This window comes from Copadichromis virginalis, linkage group LG7, assembly GCF_057382275.1.
Source record: "Copadichromis virginalis isolate Kocher_CV1m ecotype Utaka linkage group LG7, C_Virginalis_male_GT1.1, whole genome shotgun sequence".
Lineage (NCBI taxonomy): Eukaryota > Metazoa > Chordata > Actinopteri > Cichliformes > Cichlidae > Copadichromis > Copadichromis virginalis.
In genome coordinates this window covers 19254664-19281716 of record NC_140624.1, presented here as the reverse complement: position 1 = coordinate 19281716, position 27053 = coordinate 19254664, and the positions used below count along the sequence as shown (strand labels likewise).

The window sequence follows — 27053 nt, the reverse complement described above, 5'->3', positions numbered from 1 at the left end:
GAAACTGTTGATGTTTTCCTGTGTTTCTTTCAATTGTATCTGTTTTGAGGCTTTGAAACTGAAGTGAAGGACAGTCTCATTCAATTTCTACTCATCTCCAGCTCAGCTTACAAGAAGCTGGCAGCAGCTGAAACGCTCAGCTGATCAGCTGGTTTGTCATCCCGCTTCTCAGAGTGGCGGCGGTATTAACGTTTGAAGTGAACATTAGCACAAATGTGTATTAATTGGCTGTGTGACTCTATCCACCATCTTCAATCCTCATTAGTCAACATATGACAGGCCGGGACACAGAAACTAAATTAGTTAGAAAATGATGTTAACCTGCACCACCAAATGAATTATGGAGAGAAACAGAACACATGTAAAGTCTCTGTATTACAATACACATAAAAAACTGTGCAAAAGTCTCATTTCTTTACATATCACTCAAGATCACTTAAAAAAACAAAACAAAAGATCAGCTGGCTCATTGGAAGCAAGATCTAAGAAATAGAGGTGGTTGAGAAGATCATCTCAACCAATGGGTATTAACTTCACACCTGCAGTAACAGCTGTTGGAGAAACAAGGATTGATTGGGTTACTTTTGCAAATGCTGGACTGCAATGTTGGTGCTAAATTTACCCAAATTTTGTAAAATATTCAGTCATTTTATTATGCTCTTAAATACAATTTGTTACTTGTGTGTGTGTGTGTGTGTGTGTGTGTGTGTGCGCGCGCGCGCGCGTGTGTCCTCACCTGTCTGATAATACTCTTGACACACGGCAACGGGAGACCTTGGTAGTTGGATTTAATAATCCATTTCAGCAGGTGATGACCCAGCACTTCAAACACCATACAAACGTCTGCAACTGGGAGTTAAGGACTCACATCATCACATCTCTGTCCTTTCCATATATCCAAACATGCACACGCACGCTTCTTGATTAGGATACGTATCCCGTTGACTCCTGAAATCTTGAAGTCATCTATCAGCTGTACCACCATATCCTTATTGGGATCGCTGGGGTCACTCTCTCTCACCTGCCGGACAAGACGGATAATGAGATATGGTAAACATCTCAGGAGGGACAAAAAGAGAATGACCCTGACAATAGGAGGATGAAGAGGGAAGAAAAACAAAGGAAAAAGGCCTGGAAGATAGGAAAGGAGGAAAAATACTCGAGCACGAGCAAATGTGAACAGAGGAAAGAAAAAAGACAGGAAAGATGGATGTGGAAGATAAAGCTGCTGAACACCAGATTATAAGAGGCCTGACTTCTTCACCTATCATGCAAGACAACTTGTAAGTGTATATTTAAAGTCAAAGGAAAGAATGGAAGGGTGACGTAAGGACAGGAGCTATGGGGAAAAATGGCAATGGATGCAAAAATCGCTGAGAGTTATAATAAGAAGCAAGAACAGACGGAAAGACAAAATTAAGACGAGAAAATCCAAAAAAAGCGAAAATGTCAAATTAATCAGATTCTCACACATCGCAGCAGTTTGATCTCATCCAGGGCCGTCTCTGTGTAATGCTGAGCGCTCTTCACCACCTTCATCGCCACAAAGTTCTTCACTCTGTAATGCCACACGCACACACGCATCATTTTTATTTTATAGTGACTCACACGCTAACAGGTTGTTGAAGCCAGCAAAGCTGATTAATGCCACCCCGTGAGAGAGATGAAAATAGGAATCACCGACTGAACCAAGTATTAACGAGCAACGTCAGCCTAGGCTTTGCTGGTTGTCATTTACACTACCCACACTGCCACTGGAAATGCATATGGATGAGCTGTGTGGCATTTAATTAACATTAAACAATCTTAACATTGTGAAATAGCACAACACTGACACGCCTCTTTGTCTTCCTCACGGCCCACATTTAAACTCTTTGTAATCAGGTTATCATGCTGAATATATTCAGTTATTACCATCTAACCACGTTCTGTTACATTATTTCAGAACATTTGGCGTCTATTGCTTCATTTAGCCATTTTTCAAAGAAATCAATATTTGCTAGCTGTAGACTGAAGTGAGTAAATCCTTTGTGCTTTGTTTTGTTACAAAGTGAACAGGCACAGTCTGAACTGGAGACAAACCAACTTCAGATTTCACTTCACATTAATGGTAGCGTGTTTCAATACGAGCAGATGAAAAAGAAGAGTGGAATTTCTCACCTACGCCTATACTGCTCTCATAAAAACTGCTAAATGTTGACCTGACATTCATTGTGCATTTACACGGTGCACTATAGAGATTGCACAGGCCCATTAAAGAGGAGCGCTGCACTACAATGTTATCCTATGCCTTCTGTTTCCTGAACTATGGAAACAATTCCTGGAGAAAGGACGAAACAAAAACACTGAAAGAACAGAACAGAAAACATGCACTTCAGAAGCCACGAGTCAGCGATCTAAAGAGAACAGAGAAACGCATCTCATCAGGCAACAGCATGCATTCATATATTCAGTGAAAAATTCAGTGGAAAAGCAACAATTCATAAAAAGAGAATGAGTGGTGAGTAATGCACATCTAAGACTGAGAGATGGGGAAAAAAGAGGTTTATTCCTCTGATAATGATTCGTGTGTGGATTGCTGTATGTTTCAAAACATGTATTGTGCTGTTTATGACACATTGATGGCCTCAGCCACTCCAGCTCTGTCCTAGCCAGTCCCCTAGAGTAGAGGACCAGAGGAGGTGGGTAAGAGGAGGACGTTAGCCAAGCTAATCTCCATTGCGGGCAACAGCCGCTCCCCCTCCATGTGACTGTAGAGGCCCTGAGCAGCTCCTTCAGCAGTACACTGTTACAGCCACCGTGTAGGACGGAGCGCTATTGAGGTCCGTCATCTCGACACAATTCACACTGTAAAATATGCACACCTGATAAACACCTGCTAAAAATATATTTTATTCCAACTGCATTTTGTGTATATATAAAAAAATCTTTTTTTATATTTTTCTTAGTGTGGGAAAAGGTTATCATGGTTAACTCAAACTAAACTAAAAAAGACAAAAAACGATTTCAAAATACAAACCTATAATAACTCCGATGTGGGGTTAATAAAGTTTATACATATCTCTTCAAAATGACATACAGTGAAAGGTCAGTATTTGTTGGGGACCGTCCCTACAGTAACCCAACTCGCTAGCTTATGACCACCATTAGTGTAATTAACACTGGTGAATAAATTAGTTGGTGTGTATGTGTGCGAATCACTGAAAGGTGACACTGGGCTGATGATACCGTTAACCATCCACCTCGGTTGCCTTGTCAACACACAAACAACATCACAGTGTAAATAGATGGCTTAGATGCCAGCACAGGGTGGTGTTGCTTGCAGCTGCCATTGTGGTGACGTGCCAAATGTGGTCGAAAAAGGGCATATGCAGTGCAGACGGCTTATGTGAGGCAAGCGGATGAGAACAAGCGTTGCTGTGCACGGGTGTGAACGAGAGGTTAGGAGTATACGAGCGCTCTCTTTTTTCCTAGATCAAGTGTTGTGGTTGATGTGTGTGTGGTTAGTGTGTGTGTGTGTGTCTGTGTGTTTATGTGTGTGTGTGCGCACACAAGAGAAACATGAAGCAGAATCTGAAAGCCTTTGCTGTATATAAACATTAATGTGTGACTCACTGGATGTCCCAGCATAGCCATACGGTGGAGAAGTGGCCCCACCCCAACTTCCTGATCACATGGTACCTCCCGTTGAACAAATCCCCGATCTTCACCGGATGGTACCCTCCTGAGAGAGAAAGGGGAAGGAGAACATGAAGGTTACAGTCGATAACCCTGCCATGACATGAAATCCATTAGCGAGTAAGAAGTGGAGGTAGGACAGCAGGTGCATGGAGGGAGGAAGGGTCAGACAGCCGATTTCGCACACGAACTCTGCAAAGTGGATGAAGTTTGAGCACCGTCTGAAGCTGCCCTTTCTCAAATGTGGCACACGACAAGAGATTCTCTATGTCGCACACATTCACACCTGGAGAAACTCCAAGTTTAGGCAAGAGGAAAGAGCGTGCAGGAGGCTGCTCAGCTCTAGATTCTCACCTCTTCTATTCTCACATGGGCCGAGGGAAAAAAAGAAGGTTTGGAGTTTTTTGAAATAGCAAAGCAGCAGGAAAGCACAGCAAAGCACATTTTACAGCCAGATGGGATCTATTTTTGACTATATATGTATATTTGATTAGATTATTCTGTTTTCTCTCTGTATCATGGATATATGTTTTGTTTTTTACAGTCTATTTAACATTGTGTGCACGTGCCCGGGGACCGCTGATATAAATATCTAGCTGCTAAACCCGGTAAAAGGTATATTTACTCCTATGAGATCAACCTTTTTTGTGCATGGTCGCTGAAAAGTAAAGAAAATGAACTAAAGCTAAACGAAGCTATACACAAATACACAATACAGAGACAAATGAAAAACTTGATTTAAAATCTATAAAATTAGAACATTTGTCTTGACTTAAATCAATTTTTGCCAGGTAAAGCTTGCTAAGGCAAACCCAGTCTAACACAAGCTGGAATAAATCCTTCAGTTTTTGCTTAAAGTGTCGTTCACAGCTTTGCTTTCCTTAAATGCACTTTATGGGTCTGGTTGTACTGCATTATGCAGCAAGGTGTTTCTGAAGGCTATAATAATGTATTGCAGGATTGCCATATTAATTCATTTAGTAAGGTGTACCTAATGTCATGGCAAATGAGTGTAACCAATTCCTCAAGTCATTACTGAGTCAGTTGAATTAAAGCGCTTAATATTTGCTGGTTCCAGCTTCTAGTGCTTCAACAGTGTTACTCACCAAAGCATTCCTAAGCAACACTACCTCACAGCTTTTCTTGAGTCATTAGGTTTCAGGTCAGCCTTGACATTTTCAATGAAACTAAACATTTCTTATAAACACAAAGTGTTTTCCTAAATGGGTTAAAAAGTGCACCGAGTGCTTTAAAAGTCCTTTAAAAGGTTCAGACGTAAAATTGAAAAGAAGCCAAACAACATAAACGAGATGTGATCTTTCCTCTTTTCTTTTTGTCTTTCATCTCACTGAAGTGAGATCTGACGCTTCGACTGTGCTTCTTCCAAAACACTTTCTAAACACAGTGAAAGAAGCCATCTGGGAAAAAAGGAGAAAAGTTTCACTTGAAGTGATGTTCATGGTATGTGATCGAAACATGTTGAGGTGTACTGATTAAAGTGAAATACAATTTTACAGAGTGATGCACCATTTTGAAACGTGGCTGCGTTATAATTAATGCTTTGAATGTTGTAAAGCTGCCTTTGTCCTCCTGAGCTGTGGCAGGAAACTCGGTTCATCTCTGACATTTTGGTAAAAGCCGAGCAATTCTGAATTGGCTGTTATAATGTCTGCAAACATGAACTGCTAATCCCATCAGGATGGAACTCTGGAGAAATAAGGTAGGAAGACGAGCCGGTGAAGACGGTGTGGGCCAGGGAGGCCAGCGCAGAGCTCCATAAGACAGAAGTGTGGGCTGGGACAGACGTGCGCATGTGACTGACCTTTGCAGTAGTCCGCGGGGTCCTCCTGCTCCTCATCGTCGGAGCCCAGGATCTCCTCCTCCGGCTCTGGGGGCCCAGCCGGCTCAGGGGGAGGTGGAGGGGGCGGCGGGGGAGGAGGAGCAGTCACCGGGGCTTTCTGCTGGGTGTCAGGCCTGTGAACACAACAGTGACACCAACGTTGGAAAGCTTTTCACCAGAAATCTGCCTTTCGTCTACACATTTAACTTTTTAGTATTTTATGGGGTTTTTTAAGCTATGAATCACAGTGAGCACTACAGTGGCCTGAACGTTAAGTGCAGATGACTAATAGTAGAATAATAACTTGTGACATTTTCATACATATAAAATGTCAGCCCCGGAAGTGTTGCTGATTGGCATCGGCACCGAGTTCATGAAAGCTTTTAGATTTGATGTAACGAACAAACTGTGCCAGACGGCTCGTGACGCCGCGTGACGTGTTGCACGTCTGCTTTTGGAATAAATAAAAGACCAACGACAGCAAGCATGAACATCAAAAATCAGCGTTGCACAACATTTCAAGAGTAAGTCCGCTGTCTGTAGCATGTGAGAAGCAATATCAGGCAATCATGTTCCAGCAAAAACAATCAAATGATATACAGTAAAGCATTTTCTGCATCACAAGCCCCTTATTTACTTTTAATACAGTTTAAAAAAATGTCTAAAGGCCTGTGTTTGCACATTGTTTTATTTGCACTGAATAGGACTGCGTATACTTTTCTTGTGCTTTTGAAATAATGAAGATTTCGATTCTGTATAAAGTTATCAGTCAGTCTAAACCATTGGACAGATATTTTTTATAGCTCAAACACAGTCAACTATAGCCAATCACATTTATCCTCAGACACAAATCTGCAGAAAAAAATTAATGTTTCCCCTCCAATAAAGCTTTAAATCCTGGAAAAATATAGTGCCGAATAGAAACAGTCAATAGGTCAGACAAAGTTTGCTCCTAGGGTCATTTCCACAGTCACTTCTTTCAGTTAACAACCTTGTTCCACTTCCTTTCCCTTGTCTAAAACAGAACTGAACCCATGAGAGGGAGAAACGCTAAATAGGTTGCAGGACACAGGCTGACTTATTCTCCTGGCTTGGCTACATTTTGAGCATTTAGCTGGCACACTTATCCAGGGCACGGAACAATAACTGATCACAAAGTTTTCACCGTTTTGCTTTGGGACCCTGCCATGGCGCACGTGGCTGTTTGTGTAGATTTTGAGCACATGCCTGCAATATTTCTGTACTGGGAAGGTTCCACTAAATCAGCGCCAAACCGACACTTTTTGTGCCATGCATCAGTCTGTTTTTTTCAAGCTAATGTACAGAACATAAGACATTTTGTATGTGTCATTTTTCTCTGTCGAATTAATGCACAATCCTTTTGTAGTTTAGTGCAAAACACACACAGAGAAGTACAAAACACGAGTCAAATGCACAAAAGGAAAAAAAGAGCTTGTAAAGAGTTACTTATTTCACAAATGAAACAGCTACAGAGCTTAATTCTGGGCCAGCTGTATGAAAGTCTAATATTGAGTCTGCTTCTGACCTCTAAAATCTCATGAAATAACTGGCTCTGTAATAGCTAAACATCTCCATTTTTTAATTTTGGACTTGGACAGGTAGCGTGCAGCAAGAGTTTCACAGATTTCTTGCTGAAACTGTTGCCATCTATGGCCAATAAGAGCAGCGAGAGTGAACCAAAAACAGTAAAGTTGAGGCCTGAAGAAGCTAAACAATGATGTGAAGCGATAAAACTCTGAAAAGATGTTTAAATATTGTGCTGAGCTAACATAATGTTATATAGCCACCATACCATATGGCATGCTGTGTGGCACAGTGTGAACAGCAAAGCCGGAGCTCTTCAAACTTCTGCCAACACAATGCTGCTGCTGCTAGTGCGAGGAGAAAGACAGACACCACATCTGACTACATAACTGGATTTTAGTTACATATAGCTTTATATAGATATGTATAAAAATGGGAGAGCTTCTTCTAGACAGCGATTTGTGTCTCCTCTCTGTCTCAAAATGAGGCATGTTATTCAAATATGTTCACTACTACACTATGGAGCCAGGACTAGTATTAGCACACATGAACACAAAATGTATTAAACTGTCTGAGTAGAGGGGAGATTGATTCAAGGCGGGTTGATCTTAAAACATTTTTTAAGATCAACAATCTTACAAATCAGTAAACAGCAATAAATAAATAAAATGATAAATGTACATTAGCTAACATAAAAGCATTCTACGAATACAAATTTCTGTCTGCTTATGCGTGGCAGTTTATGTCCATTTCATCTGAAACCAAACAGCAACCAATAACCATCAGTGCAAAAACTACAGTTCCCCTAGTGGTCACTTCATACAAAAACATTTTGGCGTCTATGCAGTTTCCTCCCTCAGAACCACACCACCGTGTGTGAAGTCATCCAACCCAATACTGGTGTTTGATGAAGAAGCTCCCAGTTACAGTGGTACCAGTGTTGCCAACTTAGCGACTTTGTCACTATATTTAGCTAGTTTTCAGACCCCCTTAGCGACTTTTCTCTTATTCAGTCAGTTCTTCTTTTACTGTTATGCTGTTTTGTCGATCACAAGGTTTAAAACTACTAATAAACAAACACACACACACACAAAGTAACTACTCCAGAGGGCCAATTTCGGGTCACTTTTGCTGGTCCAAGCCAAAGCAGCAGGGTTGGAATTGTGACATTACAAAAAACAATAATTGCTAAAATAAATTTAATTTGTAGTTCTAAATAAATTCTAAATGCATTTAGGACGTTTTTTACTCACTCTATGTCTCTTCCACGATGTTATTTCTCTCTCCAACAACCTAGGTTACGATTACGTTAGCATGTCCAATTATGCAAATTAGGCTATGACGTCATTTAGCGACTTCTAGCGACTTTTAGGACAACCAATAGCGATTTTCCTTACTGAGGAGTTGGCAACACTGGTGCTACACACCGAAAGCGATAGAAGCAACTAAAGAGTCAGGTTTACATGTAAAGTCAATGGAGGAGCGCGATGAAGCGCGACTGCGGGTCCCGCGACAAATCAGAAGCAGATTTGCGTAGCGAAAACGCTTTTCTGTCTGATTCGCGCGAACAATTAGCGCGACTAAAAAATATGCGCTGCATTTTATGTGGTTCATTTTGTGCATTCGCGCTTATAGCATCTGCTGCTCAAGTTGGAAAAATATGAACTCCAGTCTAGTCGCACCACGACAACCAACCAGGTAATGGAGTCACAGCATCAGCAGGGCATGGATACTGATAAACACCTGAGCTACATGACACCAGCTGTTCTCTATACAGAGACAGGAATAAAAAAAAATAAACATACATATGCAACATGCTGGGATTAGACAAAAAAAAAAAAAACCTTCACTCACTATTATCAGTGCTAGGAAAAGGGAGTGAAAAATCTGCACTTAATCTTTATTTTTCTTCGGAAGCTTTGCCTTGTAGAGAGCTCGCTGTTTGAATGATATCTCTGGAAAACTGAATTAGACATCAAAGCAGAGGCCAGCAGAAGCCAAAACACTTTGTAGTCAGCATCACCTCACGGTACCTTCAGCATGATCAGATGCTAAAATTAAGGCGAAAAAAAAAAACGAAACAAACCAACAAACACACAAAGCCGTAGCTTGTGAGCCGTTATAAAAATGTGGTCACAGGCAGAGACACATGATGGAGCCTCTTGGTATGTTGCCACGGCAACTGTAGAGCAAGGAGGGTGGTGAGTTGGTGGTACTCCGGGACTCAAAGCGTTGATGAGATTGGCCAAAACACATGCATGCATACACAGATACACCGTGGCAGCTAAAGGTGACAGATAACTTGGCATTGAAATTTGATTAGTATTTTACAGCTGTCTCTCTCTTACACACGCACACACAAGCAGTCGAAGGCTGTGTCCTTGCAGTAGGATGCTACTTCTTTATCAAAGCAGTCACGTAGAGTGTCGTACATCACATCTATAAGCTCAGTGCTTTTATACGGCCCATCTTGCCATTGGCTGCACAAACACTTAGCCCCCATAACTTTCTGGAGCTGAGCCAGGCAGTAAAAACACAAAGAGCAGAGACGCCAGAGTCTGAAAGACGGGCAGAGGAGAAACCATGACAGAATACAGAAGTAACCAGCAGACAGAAAAAAAACACAAAAACAAGAAACAAAGAAAAAAAAGAATCAGAAAGGTGAGACGAAAAAATAAGGAAGAGAAATAAACAGAGACCGAGAGGCAAAGCAAGAGGCAGACAGCCAGAGGGACAGAAAAGGCAGGGAGACAGTCAAACAGATTATGCAGGCAGTGCAGAGACTGATATGGAGAGACAGATGAGAGACATATAGAAGAAGAAGGTTCAGCAGAGAGAGAAACAGGCAAACATAAGCAGGGACAGAAAAATAGAGGCAGAAAGAGAGAAGAAGGCCGACAACAAGAGAATTTAATCTGAACAAAATGGAGACATAAACAGAGAAAAACTGAGAGTGAGAAGAGAGCAGCTCAAAGAAAGGAAAAAGACAAACAGCCTTGTCCTTCAACACCAAAATGCAGCTAACGTCATTACTGCCAAAGACACGCACACTCTGATATTTGTGTGCTTTTTAAGTAAAAAGTGAATTTACACGACATTCTGATCTTTATTTTTGTTATTACTGCCTAAGTTGTCCGTAACATTACTGTAAAACGTCTGTAAACTATGTGCCACATCTGGCATTTTAAATGAGTGACTCTTATCCAATAAGTGTCCAGGGATATCAGGTCAACCAGTCAGCTGTGATTAGTCTCCTCCCTAAGTTGTTAAAGGTGTCCTAATCAATTTACTTCACTAATTGGCACCAATTTGCACACTAAGACCACAATTTGCTTCCAATTCTACCGCACGTATGGGAAGTAGCTGCTGTATTTTTAGCCCTCATCATTATTTTCCCCTGATACTTTTACTCTGGATGTAGGTTGATTTTCACCCAGATTTCATTTAACATATTTTTGTGTAAACGCAAAAACAGTATGCTGCTGATTTTAAATTAGCCAGTTACTGTGTGGTTTAAAACATCTTTACATCTTTTTAATTCCTTGTGCAATCTCGTTATCGACATACTAGCGCCCAATGCTAATATTATCATTAAAATGCTTTAAAGAACACTCAGTGGATCCCAAATTAAGCTAAATTAGCAGCAATTATTTCACAGTTCCTTGTTACGGTGTTTATCAAACACAGACTGACATTTTTGGTGCTTCTCAAAGAGGTATTAGCCAGAGGCAAATAACAATTACATTTGTTTCAGCAATTATTGTTAACTGGTTTCTTTTACTGAAGCATAACACACATTGTTGTTCATGAAATGGTCACAAAATGGAAAATGCAAAGATTTTTTTCGGGGTCAAATAATCTAAAACAGACTTGTTGACTGTATTGGAGCAATCAGGCTTGCATGTGTAGTCACCGTCCAAATGACCATTATGAGGCAGGAAAAACCCCCTGAGGTTAAAGTCTACAGAAAATAACTTGCAATGAAGAAGAGGATATTAGCATGAGAAAAATGGCACACAGCATGGGGGAAACAATTTACAGAGCTTTTTGAATGAACTGTGTCATTATTAAAATGCATTTTAAATGATAAAAATGCAGGAAATAAATAAAAATAAATAAATTCATGTTTTTGAAGTTTTCGGTGCATGTTTCTGTCTCCAGTAACTGTCTGTTCTAGATGATTGCCTTGTATTAATATCACAGATTTACTGTCATGTGAAACAGTTTTTATGTATCGGGACTGTGCCACCTTATCCTGATAATTCCTTTATTGGGACAAACTTCAGGCTCAAAACTCTCTTTTTCTAACTCTATTCTGGAATTACGTTTTTCTGAAAAATGTTCATTTGAAAGTATATCTAAGAACATCACATTCAATCTAACTTCTTTTGTTATTATGGGTTAGTAGAGGTGGTAGGAGGTGTACAGTAATCACATGAAAGTAAGAACCGGCATGGTTTGACATATGGCATTCTGATTGTTAATTTTAAATGTTCAATTGCCCTTTCATTTTTGAGCTTGGTGCATTTAAGCAGTACTGTAAAGGTTTCGGACCATTGTTCTTACCCCCACTGCAAGCATACCACTTACTTGTTAAGTAACTGTATATTGTAAGAGGTGCTGCTGCTGACTATCAGGATGACAAGGGCGTGTCTCAGTGCAATGTGGGAGAAGCAGCCTTTTGTGCGGTATATGTATTTTTGTGTTCGTATAAAAGAGGACGGTTGTATGTTTGTTCTGCTGAGCCCTACTCGCCACTCCTGCAGTAATTCATGCTTTAAACAGGGCATTATATGCAGTTTTCTGTGAAGTTTCTTTATTCTGTTCAAATACATCTGACTATATAGCACAGGCTGGGGCAGGAGTCCTTAAGGTTATAACCCTGTACTGTGGAGGTAAATAGGTGCAGAATTTGCCTCGCATCCTTCAACATTTTGTTACGTGTGCGAACATGCCCAGACTGCTTCCTGACATCCTCACCCAAGTGAATGTGTGTGTGTGTGTTCATGAGAACATATTTGAGCCCACTAGGAAATGCACAGCCCTTTTTCAGTCTCAGCATTTCCACACTCCCACCCTACAATGGCATTTATAGAGCCAGTGTTACATTTTCAACAGCCCAGTGCACTGGATCCAGTGTGATTTATCCAGACATCAGTTTACAATTGAATTTACTAAAGAAAACATTTCAATACGCACCACTACTGACGTACACATCAATTCAAATTTTGTTCTGGCCTAAAACAACACTGTAAAAAAAATTACACTTTAATTTATCATTAAATAATAATAATAATAATAATAATAATAATAATAATAATACTATCCTGTTGGTCACTTCTAGCAACAACAGATCTTGATGCTAGTGTCTGAGCTCCATTACACCTTTCTCCTATTTGAAAAACTCCACAGGTAGGTGACTGAAACTGGGATTCCACCAAACACTCTTTACCAATTGTGAAGCAACTTTCCTGCCAGTAAATTCCCCATCATACCACAAATTGCCAACATGTCTGAGCATATTTACAAAAATATAAGGTGAAACCTCGCCCAAAGACAGCAGAGATAGCATGACACATTAGCTTAATATTAGCTCACTGACCAGAAAAGAAAAAAGCCAGAAAACAAGAATTTTCTCAACCTCCCTTCCTTTAAGCCCTGATCAAGTTTAATTTTGAATATTTAAAAATAAGTTCAGGTATACCAGTCAACAAGATATTTAAGTCTAGACTCAAGAGTTCCTTGAGCACTGTATGTTGTAACCAGTGTATAAATTGTCAAATATGTGCCAGTATGAAAACTTTTATCACAGAGTTTTTCATCTGAAATTGCTGCTGGAAAGTTAATGACCCCATCAGTTTCCTTTTTTTAAACTTCAGTATGCAAATAATATCAACCAGAACTTCATACGTACACAAATAACGCTTGCAAAATGTAACAAGTAACTAACTTAACTAAAGTAAAATTGAAGACTTTGCTAAACAAACTGTGTAAGATATGAAAGTGAAGCCTCACAAGAAACAATTTAGATAATTGGTATATAAAATAAGAGAAAACAAATGTGTATTTTTTTTCTCTTTTTTCCTCATTTTTTGTATAATAAATGTCTCTCGATGGGATTTTAATGGATGTTTATGTGATACAATATTTAAATGAAACAAAAAGAGGAATATCAAACAAAAACAGTTAAAACCTGGTGCTTTAAATCTGCTTCATACCAAAGGCTCCTTACTAAAACTCTTCAACTTTACTTATCTGCTTTAGACCTGATAAGACACCAGATACCATCTTTCAGTCTGCTGAGTCATCAGTTAGATCAGTGAGTCATTAGAATACAATCAGCGTCTGCGATTGTGAGAAAATATTTGAGAATCCATCTCAAGAGTCTGTACACTTTGGTATTTGAGCTGATAGTTCGTATTTATTGTGCTCCCATTTGAAAGGTTTGAGGCAACTTTCAGCAATGTGTGAAAATGACGTCAATGTTTCTGCCTACCCAGTCTTGGACTTATTTGTTCTTGCTTTTCTTTTCACAGAGACACCTTAACTAGTTTCCATTGGATTCCAGCCCTTGCACGTTGGGTGTTTTTGTTGCCCAATGGATTGTACATTTACTTATTTATGTTATAGTTTGTAAGCAAGCCCTTTATTTATTAAGGCTGATGAGTACAAAAAAAACAAGGGAACGTGAACAGGGGACGAAAACTAAACTGAAACCTAAACTGGATAAAACTAACCTATGACAGCTGTGACAAAAGATATGAACATGATTCAGGGCAGGCGCACGCGAGAAGCTATAAGGAAAAAACATGAACATGGAACATGAGCATGACCTGGGACTTATAAATCAGGAATTATAGAAGAAACAAAAAGCTAGAAAGAAACTCAACTAAATCCTCACTAACAATAACAAAAACTTCACATGTTCCCAATATAATAAGAAATGAAAATACAAAATAAACTGAAAATGCTGGGTCACAGACGCAGCCCGTGACAGGTACTTTTTACACACGTATTGCATTTCAGAGAAATATGCATTGTATTTTTTCTTTTTTACTTGACAAATTGTAATTAAATAATACAACAGATAAAGTATTTCTAAACTACGATATAATCATTCTGAGCACTTCTTCAACAATGAAAAATATGTGACATTCAAAAATAAAAGAGTGAAGGGTAGAGCGCCTCTTTAAAGCAATGTCATACATTTTTGTCACTTAAATAATCTTTTTATTCTTTTTAATAATTCTAATAGCCACAGCCAAAAGACTATACATTACACCTTCCTCCACACTGCTCGCTGCCTTTTGATTGGCCAGTTTGATTGCTTCAACAGCACGTCTTTTGAGACTTTCTAACCTGGAATCCCCCCTACCAATTATTAATGACCACCACAATCATTGCTAACATGTCTCTGACCACTGAGAAGTCGCACGAAACAGCTGACCACTCTCGACTGCAAACTTGATGACTCATCCTTAAACATATCCCATTATCACCAAGGTAACAGGTATATTCCTTAGCAACAAGAACACAGTTCTCTACTTTCAAAACGATAAGGCGTGGGTTTGAGACCGCAGGTGTCCTTCAGCTCTGCTTATGCATTCCATTGGTGGCATCTCTACCTCTGATTGATTCATTGTTCATCTTTCACTCTCTCCTTCTCAGCCCGTGTTGGCAAGACCGCTGACTCATTCTCTCCTCTCCTCCGGAGGATCTGTCTGAGTGCAGAACTTAGATCTCACCGCTATTTTCAGGATGAGTCCTGACGTCACTGGCTGCACTTCCCCCACATCACAATCTCTGGCTCTAGCACGTTATAACTTTGCAGGATCCTGTTTCGTACCACCAGCCGTGCAGTATTATTAAGGTGCCTTCTGTGCATGTGGCTTCTGCCCAAACTATGCAACTTCTTCAGGAGGAGCTAACATGACAAATCAACAAGACAAAGAACAGACACAAAGCAGCCCATCAGCTCGCAAGCATTTTAAAAAAGCACCAAGCAGATTTACAGTAATGCTCCTGATGCTGCTTTTTTTAATTCTGTGCGCTTCTTGTGAAAATCTGGCCTATTTTATATTTATGCCACTTAAGATTTGTATCACCAACTATTATTCCCAGAGCTTTTGTGCAACTTAAAAAACTTAAAATTTCTTCACATGGATCAGTAAAAGTAGCTTGGTAAAGATGTCAGCACTGACGCAATTTGAAAAACATACAATATCTTAAATAAAAAGATTATTTATGTGCTTTCCATAAACCAAAAAAAGACAGACACACTGCTACGTGCTCTCTTTCTGTCATTCTGGGCAAAAGCATCAGCTAAGTAGCCATCACTTGAGATGTAAGCCATAATTTGGTAACATCTCCTCTAATGGGTTTGCTATTTTGTGCTCTTCTGTCCATATTTAATCAAAACACCACAGCTGTCTATGAATAAACACTGAACCCCTGTGCCACAGAGTTCAAGTCCCATCAATTTATACTCACTAAACTAGCTGCTGGTAAAATTCCCCAGAGGGAGCTGATGGATACACGACCACACACACATTACATCCGCTCTATGCTAGAGCACATACATGAAGTAGAGCGTGCACAAACAGTATACACACAGGCACAAATGCAGACCCACACAAAGATGAAAGGCAACAAAATCCAGCAAACAGAATCAATGCAAATGCCGTACGGTGCACATATGCAGTGATGTTTGGTCACCAGAACACATTTGCAGCATTGAGTGTCTGTGGCTGCTTGGAAAATTCTTTGACTTGGAATAAAATTTGCATTGAAAACAGAAACACTGCTATGTGGCTGGAGAGTTGACATACACATGCGTGTTCACACAGACGGCAGAGTGACACGGCTTTACTGCTATTTCCCTAACACAACGATCAAAATGTTCACCTCCCTAAAAACATCAATTTCATTAACATTTTGTCTTTTTGTGCATCAGATGTATATTTTCTGCAACATTTTATTTGAACTGAAAACTATTAGTCTGCTGCTCAGTTCAAAAACATCCAGCCACATGTTTTGCACACAGAGCTTCTGGGTACTGTATCTGCTGTAGCTTCAATTCAGCAGCACATGCTGAACGCTCTCTACAGCGCATTTACTTACTCTGCGTTCTATATTAAACATTCCAGTGACGACAGCCAGCCACAAAGCCCCTTATTGTGGAGGTAAAATCCGCCCCCAGCAAGTGATAGCATCAAAAGAAAGAAGAAGCTATGTGCATGTATGTAAAACACTACTACAGCACTGTAGGCACAGAGCACAGGCACAGAGGCAGCATGTGTGGGTTGCGTCACCAACCAGACTAACATATTAGCTGGCTGATGCTACTGACAGATGACACATATGTTGGTATTGGAAAATAGGTTGTTCATCATGAGACATTTTAAACCCTAATAGAATATATAATAGAAAAAAAGGCCTGTGGTAAATTTGCCCAACAGATCAACTTGAACTCTACTATTCCCAGTAAGAACCACAGCTGGTTTACACGTCTCTACAATTACAAACCTTTTAGGCATAGCAAGTTTGACAATATTAGCAAAGATGAAATGGCTCCGTCAGCCAAAAGAAGCAGATCATTATTAATGTCAAGCTGCTGCTACATAGGATGAATTTGCTCTTTTTTCTCTCTGAAAAGTCAGAGTGTCAAAGATAAAAAATACATCTTTTTGGGTTTAATACCCTACAGCTTTTTCCCAAAAATATAAATTAAGGAATTAATAATGACTTAAAAAGATATTTACTGTCCCTCCACAGCCTGCGTATCACTCACATGGAGCTTTACTCGTTAAAAATTGCCCCATCTTCAACTAGGTAACAGTACACGAGGCACAAGAGGTAATATGTTCCCATTTTATGGTTCGATGTGGTTAGACGGTTTTCTTGGTCTCGAATTCCTCATATTAGTTTAAATCATATCTCATCCATAAAGAACAAAAATCACAGCTTCTTAATTATTATACAATAGCACACTGGAAAAGCAGAGGTGTGATAAGATTCACATTTGAATGTCAAAAGGATGTCTCATAAATAGCAGTGATCACCTCGCTCTCTCTGGTATGACATATCCAAGCCTGCTTGCAGTTCCCCACTAATGAAATGACAGTTCAAATCAGCCTAATGAATGCAAAGACAAACACGACTGCACTAAATGAAAACCACAAACAAAGCTGAGCTGGGAAAAAACGCTGCAAACTTCCACGTTTTGTAAGAGATATTAATTTTTTAAGTATTTCTATATCACTCTGGAAAGAAACCCACTGCAGAAAATGTTTATTTAATGTGCAACAAAATCAAAGCAGACCTCAAAGGCTTTATGGACTCAATTTGTTGTCCTAAATACACTGATCTGGCACAAAGAAAGAGAGACTTGATATTTTATCAAGCACGAAAAGCCAACCAAATCCTTATATTTGAGTTATTAAGTTATTAGTAATTTATTAGATTAGTAGATTAAGATTATGGCAACTGTTACAGCTATTTTTAAAAAAAAGAATTTAAATATTTTTAACCAGTCCTACTGTTCTGGCTTTATAAATGTGTAGATGCAAATCCTGACAGTCGCACATGAATGATTTGGTCTCTCTGCATTGAATTTTTGTCTTATTGTTATTCTGGGACCAAAGCAAAGCTTCTGATCTCTCCTTGTCAGTCATCTTCCCATTTCTGTGTGTGAAAAAAACACTCACTCAACACGGAGCCCGTGCAAAGATACAAATCATTATTTAGCCAAATAATTCTGTCAATCCAGCTGGCCTTTATCACTTCCTATTACTCATTCTTTTCCACTTTACATGTTTTGTTGTTGTTTTTTTAAATAAAATATTAAATAAAAGACCTTAATCTGGAAACTTAGCCATACAAACTAAACCCCAGAATTTAGCCCATTAGTTCTGTCAATCTAGCACCCATTAGACACATTTTTATTCCCCTTCTACCTGTCTCGGAGGGCTCTGTGGCGCAGCCGGAGCGCACAAAGAGCCAGACCCCATCTCTTCTCAGTGGCAGGACATGAGCTAAACTCCATAGGACAAGTTTGAGAGATGGACGAATGGCTGAACAGAGAAAACAGCTCCAGCCTTCAGCTGCAGACTCACAGAACAGCAGTAGATGGACAAGACGAACCAAGCCTTGAATTCCAGCACAAGTCACATGGGGTTGTGACACCCACCTGCTAAGATGCCATCTCAGTGCTCATCTGGTTGGGGAGTATGTGAGCACATAGCCACTGAAGCAAAAACATACCATAACACAGACTAAGCTACATCTATTATGTACAGCTGTGTTTTCAGATCATGTAACACAGATATCACAAATGCAACACTGATGACCGATTACCATATCTTCATCCTCATCACTATTACAAACAAATGAAAATACACTGTAATATCAATTAAGATACTAAATAGTAATAGTAATTACATAGTAATAACATGAGTTGAACGTCTGTCTATTAGTATACCAGTGTATCTGGTGACAATGGTTTCCTAACCCAACCCTGCTTTCACTTTTTAATTAAAAATAATGATCCATGTGGGCTGCCCCTTGGCCAGACTGGCTATCCATATAAACAAACTAAATTTAGAATTGATTACACAACTAAAATAAGCAGTTTAATATATACAGATATGCAGTTATCACATGACTGAGATAACAGGAGGTTTCTAAAAAAAAACAACCCAAAAAGTAAAGAAAACACTGATTATTATCAGGTTATTGGTTTAGTAATTTTCTTCTTATATAAAACAGAGTATTACCTTGTTATTATGGGGAGTGTTGCATTTACTTTTCAGATAACTAAAGAGAATATTCATAACAACTACATGCCAAGTTTACCACACCTGCTTCTAGCAGAGTGTGCCAGCACCAACAGGAAGACACAAAACCTACAGGACTGGATTACAAGACCTGGATCTATTCTGGATCTGACATCCACTCAGAATAACATCCAGTTCATTAAGTTTTCTTTGCAGCTTTCAGTTAAAGGTGGGGCAGGTAGTTTACAGGCACATACAGTCATATGGGAAAAAAAAAGTTTCCACAAGACGCTACGCAGTCCTGTGAAAAAGTAACCCAATGATTCAGTAGCTCATGGAGCTGATTACAGCCAAACTAACCTGATTTGTCTTCTGTATGACTTTATCAGTCTCTCACTTCATTGTGGAGGAATTCTGTTCTGCTCTACAATGTTGCTTCAGTTCATTGAGCTTTGCAGATGTTTGTTTATGTTCACAATTTGAGAAGTAGCTCATCTGTTGAATGGCACCAGACGGAGTATCCGTCCCTCCCCACAATGACCCTCGGCCTCCAAGATCCTGTCACTGGTTCACCACTAATCCTTCCGTGGACCACATTTAATAGATACGGACCGCTGCAGACCGGAACACCCCACAAGAGCTGCAGTTGTGGAGATGCTCTGACCCAGCCATCACAATATACCCCTTCTCAAATTCCCTCAAATCCTTACACTTGCCCTTTTTTCCTGCTTCTAACACGTCAACTTTGAGGACAAAATGTTCACTTGCTCCCTAACATATCCCACCCACTAACACGTGCCACAATGAAAAGATAATCAATGTTATTCACTTCGCCCGTCAGCGGCCGTAATGTCACGGCTGATCGGCGTAACTTGCAGCAACACACAAAAACGCAATAAAAATATCACAAAGATCTTTTCACTGCTGAAAGGTCAGCTATTAACCTTTTTTATATCAATACAATATACTGATACTTGTTGTATCAGTACAGTATCACTGATATGAAATGCAGGATTATATGGAATCTTTGGTACACGGTTCAGAGCTGAATAACACCCCCCAACTCGGTGCTGATGCAGGAAAAAAATAAAAAATTCAAACAAGTGCTGCAGGTCAGGAAGACACAACAGCTGAACAGTGTTCTCAGACACAACAGATGAATGTTGTTCACAGTTATGCAGCCGACGCGTGACTCAATCCCACAGGGCAGCGTTGAGGATTGGGTGAACTGCGTGAATACAGGTTTGTGTGTTTGTGTGACTCTATCAGGGGACCAAAAAAAAAAAAGTGGTACCTTCAAAAGCAAGCCCGCTATCTTTTCACACGCATGCATATGGTAAGCCACACAAACAAACACGCAGAGCACAAACAGGCTATTATCATTCCACTGCTTCAGCGCTGCAGCATCAGCGGAGATTAGTCCTCCGGTGACCTAGCATTACCCAGCACACTGCGCAAATCTGCAGAGAGCCATCTATCTTCTCCCTCCATCTCTCCTCGCCTCTCATCCTTCCCTCCCCCCCCCTTCCCCAATCATCTTTATCTATCCGAGCCCCTCTCTCCTGAGGATTCTGCCGTCCTGTTTTTTTGCTCTCTGTCTCTATCCTGGTCTCTTTCTCCAGAGTTCTCACTCTGGCTTTATCATCTTTATAATTCCTCTGCGGGATCATCTCTCTCCCAGGGCTATCGTCGTACCATGTCTCTCCACTCGCCAACCCCCCAAACCCTCCAAGAATCTCAAACTTTTCCCTACTCTCTCCTCCATGTCCCCCCCCCTCTCTCATTCTTCCTCCATTTCACCCATTTCTGCTGAGTATAACTTACAGTGTCGTAGCAGTAAAATCGACTCCAGGAAGACTAATATGCTGATGGCAGATAGCTGTGAACTAATGAGAGGGAAAGGCCCTGTAGCTGCATGCTAACTATCTGCACTGCAGCTTGAGACGTTTTACAGTAAGATAGGGGATGTAAAGAAAAATGTTCTCCCTCGTCTTTTTCTGTTTCTCCTTCAGCAGGGACCTGTATCGTTATGGAACTACAGTGAATCGGCACTGTTAGTGCTGCTCGTTAGAATTAAAGGAGAGCAGGTTGCAGTAAACAATATATTAGCATTTCAAAAATATCATTTTGCAATTACAGGAAAGACCAAAGCAATATTTATTATCTCTCCCAATTAAAAAAAGCGTGTAGTTAAAGAAACAAAGAAGATCAAAATGTATAAGTAGCATTTTATTGCAACTGTATCTGTTAGTTACAGTTTCAAGTTTGCAGGAAAGAAACAGTGTGTGTAAACATATTGAGTCAACAGGGACTAGGGACTGGACACACACACACACACACACACACACACACACACACACACACACACACACACACACACACACACACACACACACACACACGAGCAAAAGGAAGTCAAGCCAGTTAAAATGCATTTCTGCTGGTTGTCATGTGGATTTAAGGGAAAACGGTCCCACTTTCTTTAAAGCAGAACAAAAACAGTTTCGGTGGTAAATTTTTTTTGTGAGCAATTTGCCAAAACTAGTGGAAAAAGAAAATGTGCTTTTGTTAGAAGTGAAGATAAACAAACGCGGAAGCCTTTGTGCTTGGGAAAAGCGTGAGCTCATAAAAGCTTTTCCAGAAGTGTAGGTGTGTGTTTTCAGGGTAAACATGTATTTATTTTGCTTACATTTCCATATACAAGGCGTTAATTAATAATCAATAAGTAATTTAAGTTTCATCCCAGAGCACTGACAGCATCATCCTATCATGCATCTACTGGTGCCGCTACACGACCTTTGAACCTACACTGTAAATCCTACTGAGGATCTCTCACCGGATCAGATGCCCAAGTCCAGATCACATGACCACTGGTGATCGACTTACTACTTGTGAGGTATCTTATTCCTTTCTGCTGCATGTTTGACTCAGTGATTCCTATTGCTGATTAACTGCATAGGACTTCAGTACACGAGGTGGAAATTCCCAGAGTTATTCTGCAGTGCAGAGCTTTGACTGTGCAGTCAGGTTAGACTAGTTTGCAAGGGCTGAAAACTTCATGGTAGTTTCTGTGGGTGTGCATGTAGCAGACACTGTTATTTACATTTGCAATATCACCAAAAGCCCTCAGAGGGACAGGAGAGATTGCATGCATGAGATTCCTCTTCCTCCTCTTCCATCTGTCTCACACTGAAGGCAGGAAAAAGAAAAAATAAAGAGGTGGAAAGAGAGAAAGTAAAATGTAATCTTATGTTTCTTTTCAGCCATGAGCGAGGGGCAGGTGGTAATGGAGGGCAGACGGGCAGGGCAGGGGGCTAGTTTACGAGCTAGCTCCCTGACACGCTTCATTAGCTATTGTCATGTTGCGCCACTGGTATGCCTGCACGTGTGCTCGCGCGCCCCGTTTCTGGGTCGGACTAAAGAAGATGGTGGAGGCCATGTAGGCCAGCCAAAGCTGCATACTCTGCGAGAATGCGATAGCTGCTGAATGTGATGCCTGTCTGCTGCATAGGCCCGGCTTCCTGACCGGTTGGACGCATTCCAGCGCTGCATCCTCGGCAGCTCTTTCTGACCTATTCTTCTAACTCGGGCAGTCTGAAGGAAAGCAGGAAAGAGGCTGCTCAGACCATCTGGTTGTAACTAGCATAACCAGTAAGCTGTGTTTCAACCTGTGACAAGCAGATATAAAATATATACTTGCATTGTGTGGATGCCGATTAATGAAAAACCAGCTACACAATCGCATTCTAATTGGGTGTAGCCTAAGAAGCACATCATGCTTTCGAAGCAGGTATGTGGCATTTACAACAACACAACTGAGTGTTGTTGTAATCGCACCAAGAGTTTAACGTTTCAGTAACTGTTCCTCTCAACAGCTACGAAAATTACACGAACCTCAAGCCAGCCTTTGAAAGCCTTTAAACTCTTGACCTTTGGCTGTTTATTTATTCAACTTGTGTTTAATCCCAAGAAAGTCTTCTAAGGATGTAAGCCCTTAACCCAGCAGCATCCGTTATTATGACCTAAAATGACGTGCTGTCACCCTTCACAGAGTTGCTTTAAGCTGCTCACACGCAATAAAGACGTCAAAACACTTAAATATCCTCAAACGGGCACACACATGCACACAAATACACACACACTTCTCGTCCTCCATCCATCTCCACTATGCCTCAAGTGCTACGTTACACAACAGGGATCGTCTTCCTAGTGCAGCGTCTCCAGGAGAAATTTGTCACTGCACTGCTTCTTGCTCTTTTCAGGCCAGACGAGTCCATCCGTTTAGCTTAACACACATCAAATCCACTTATTGTGACAAACATATCACTGCACATCCCGAATGAAAAGCACCCCACAACAGTGTGTGCATGCATGTGTGTATGGTTTCATGGCATCTGGGGCACAGATGGTGTTATAGTCAAAGAAACTGAGCTGATTTGTCTCACAAAAAAAGCTAAACATAGATTCTGAAGTTCACTTGACCTTAAAATACAATCCCCTAATAAAGTGCAAAATAAGTCAAACTTCCACACTAGTTCATGTTCACATATGGGGTTAGAAAATAACCAATATACTAATTTCAATCATTACTGCATGTCAGCAGAGTCCAATAATCAAAGCTATTCATATTCAGAGAGAAAACTCAGAAAAGCAGCAAAACTTCACAGCTATGAGTGTGAAATGATTGTCACTGCAGCTCCATGTAATCAATGGCTGACTGAAAACACTTGGTTTTTGCCCATCTGACAAAAAAAACTATATTTCGCATGTGATTAAATAAAACCCTACTTTAAGAGAAAAGTTATTAAAATATATCTTTATAACAATTCTGCTCATTTCTGTTGGGGAAAGCAAGAAAAAATTCTTTGGATGTCAATTTTCTTGTTTATATGCAGAACCTCTACAGAACTACAGCTCTGGTCATAGGAGATGCTTGCAGGAGTTAAAGGAGGCAGCAGTGCGTGCATGAGTGCAACTCTTTGGCGTTACCTGCCGTGGAACAAAAGACTGCTGCATTATTCTTGATTACAGAGAGACTGCTGTGACCCAAACAATGGAGGTAGGAAAATAAAAACTGGACAGAGTAATGAAAGCTGTGATACTGTACATTTGGAGAACCCAAGGTCAGGAAGCAGAATTTATTTGTTTAGATGCTATAAATATGACGGTTTACATGCACATATTCACTTTTATCACCAGCCTATCGTATGTGTGTGTGTGCATCTGATGCCATTTATCAATTTAGTTTGTGAGACCAGTAAAAAGCCACTCTCCTCTGTGCCCAACTGCCCATGTAATACTGCCTGATATTGTTACTGCCCATTTACTTTAGCCCATCTACGTGCCGACTGCGCCATATGTTTTAAGTGTGCCAGTCTGGGACCTGGCACCAAGTTGTGTGGATGGCAGTGGCTCTGCCTGATCGTACTTGGCACGGCATCACTAGCTACCTGAGTCATCCAGTCTGCCTGCTCCTGCCCCCCAGCAACCGTCAAATCGAGCTCTTTCCACTCTTTTCTGCACAGTCAAAATGGGAATGTGGACCTCTCCCGATTAGATCTGAATGGATATATGTTCTCATGCATTCAGTTAAAAAAGGAAAAGAAAAAAAAAAGCTTTTGCAAAGGTTCGCTTTTAGTTTGACTGCTTGGAAACTACCAATAAACTGAGCTTTTGCTCCCAAACATTTCTCTCATCTTTACTTCCAGAACTACGCAATCAAGACTGGCTTTAAAAACCGGGATTACCTCAGTAGCCCTAAACAAACCAACATACCAACAAACAAAAAAAGCACTGTGTTCACTTTGATCCTGTGGGGTGACTAATTAGGTACGAATAGGTACAAATTATTAAAGAGGGCACAATCTTGACTGAACGAGGGTGAGATAAGGAATGCTTAGCCCTGATGCATGTAGCTGTCATTCAGCGTAGTGTATCCTGTGCGAGTTTCTGTGTATTCAATTAGCCAAGGTGTACCATGTCACTGATAATGCCTGGTGACCTTGCTATTAACACCCATCATTACTGTTTGGTGATTTGGTATGTATATTTACAATGAATTTGCAGTTCATCAAATTATGATTAAGCTGCCTGGGTGTGAGTGTGTTTTGCAAAGAGGTTGTGTTGTGTCCGAAGGAGCAATCGATCGGGAATATTATGCACTAAGGTGCGTCATGTGGTTATCTGTTGTCTCGCACTGCTGCTGAGATGCATTGCTGCTGCTGCTGGCCGTGCTGATGTTGACGTGTGTTGACACTCTTGCTGTGTAAGCTCTGAGCTCAAGCACCACAAAGAGACTGCGTGTGTTCGTATGTGCATGTATTGTTGTCACTGTTCGTATAGGAAATGTTACGGCCTCGGAAGGCAGCGTGAGCTCATGCATCTGTCTACAACAGTGTGTGTGTGATCGAGATGTGTTATGTACTGTACATGCTCATATGTGCATGCAGAAAAGGACGCTCTGTTGAAATGTTACAGAACCATGCAACAATAAACCGTTGCGTTTTTCGCCCTGCTACAGTAACTGCTGTGTGACCCAGACAATAGAAGGAACCAAGGCTGAAGGAACGGAGACAGAAACAGAAAGAGAAACAGAGAGGAGACAAAACATGGAGGTGCTGAGGGGGATGGTGGTGGTGGAAGAGGCTCGTGGGAAGAAACAAAACGACATGCAAACTAACATATCGAGGCAAAATGAGAACAGTAATGAGAGAGGGAAGGAGGAAGATGAGGTGTTACCTTTCAGGGGACGAGGATTTCTCCGAGTTCACGGACATGAGCGGTGCCTGTTAGCCGCTCTCTGGCCGAGGGACCACAGGAGACGGCGAAATGGAACAGAAAGCTCCTTTTTCCCCCACACCTCTTGTTTTTTTGCTCTTCTCTATCACCCCCGGTTGTTTGTCTGAGTAAAGGAGAGGAGAGGGTTACTGCCTCCCCTCCTTCTCCTCCTTCACGTCTTTTTCCTCCTCCTCCTCTTCCTGCTCTTCCTTCCTCTCTGTCTTATGTCCTCTCACTCTAAAGAGAAGAAAGGATGGGGGACGAGGCTCCACAGAGGGCGATAAAAGAGCAGCTACTGTGCAGTGCACAGTCTGTGTGTGTCTGCCTATGTCCCTGTGTGTGTGTGTGCGAGTTGATAGAGAGAGCAGCAATGTCAGTCAGGCGCCCCTCCTCATGTCTGAGCCTCCTTCCTCCCTCCCTTTCCTTCCTTCCTTCTCCTCCTTCACCTTGCCTCTCTCTCTCTCACTTTCCCTCCTTTAACTGAAGCACCTTTTTTCTTGTCTCCCTCTTTTCTTTGTTTCCTTCCTCTCTGGTGTCGCTGGTTGAACCGGGTGATGAAATCTATTCACAGGCTCTCGATCCACAGCGTGTCTGTCTCTGTCGATGCATTTCACCCTTTCCTCTCTGTCTAGCTGGCTCTGTCAGGCCTTCTGCAGCTCTGCACAACAACAGAGCCCAGAGCAAGGCGGAGCATTCCACTTTCTGCGCAGGCAGAGGGGGAGTTGGCTTGTCACACCGACAGAAAAATGAATGCACTTCTCCTTGAGGCATACCCTCCTCCCCCGTTTTCCTCTATTACATAGTCCAGCCCCTCTCTCTATCGCTCTCACAGTCTTCCTCTGTCTCTCTCTCTTTCTCTCTCAATTGCCTTATTACAACATCCTGTATCTCAGGGCAACACAGCACAGATCCCCCCCCCACACACACACACACAAAATCTGGCATCTTTTCTCAATTTCTCTAAACCTAATTTCCACCTCTGTTTTTTTCTTGCTCGTAAACGTGCGCCTCGTACTTTTTTGCCCTCTGTGTGCCATCTCTTGGGGCAGATGGGTCTGCTTCTACATGAGTGAACAGCTCACAGAGAGGTAGCCAGAGGGTGCGCCATGATGGGGGGTCTGTGTCTTTCTCCCAATCTGACCTCAATATTGCTGTGTGGGTGTGTGGAGAGATGCGTGCACGAGTGTATGCAGGCTTGAAGGGACATTCTGGGGCTTATTTGGCTGATTAGTCATTAATCATAAAACTGCTTGCAGTTTACACTGTCTGTATGAAACGACACTGACTTGTTTGGGCTTATATCCATAAAGTGTTTAAAATGAAGAGAGATTCTGATGGATTATTCAGCTGCGATGTGTTGTTCTTAACACGGTTGCACACCTTTAATATCTCAGTGTTTTTTTAGGTCATCGCAGGGAATGTTGCAAATTAGTAAGCAT

At 41.0% G+C, this 27053-nt stretch overlaps 1 protein-coding gene across 6 annotated transcripts in view; it reads right to left on the bottom strand.

The window, feature by feature from the left end:
• The window catches only part of srpk2 (SRSF protein kinase 2), a 74998-nt gene that overhangs the window by 20529 nt on the left and 27416 nt on the right, over positions 1 to 27053 (bottom strand). For 4 of the 6 annotated variants that reach the window (XM_085462366.1, XM_085462365.1, XM_085462369.1 and 1 more), the window contains exons 5-9: positions 5501 to 5652; positions 3616 to 3724; positions 1471 to 1558; positions 934 to 1021; positions 737 to 843 (exon numbers count right to left, since the gene is read on the bottom strand). In XM_085462366.1, coding sequence (XP_085318492.1) covers positions 737 to 843; positions 934 to 1021; positions 1471 to 1558; positions 3616 to 3724; positions 5501 to 5652 — 544 coding nt within the window. Of the gene's footprint in view, positions 1 to 736; positions 844 to 933; positions 1022 to 1470; positions 1559 to 3615; positions 3725 to 5500; positions 5653 to 25575; positions 26285 to 27053 lie in introns of those variants that run through there. The other 2 variants (XM_085462368.1, XM_085462367.1) reach the window with 2 other exon arrangements.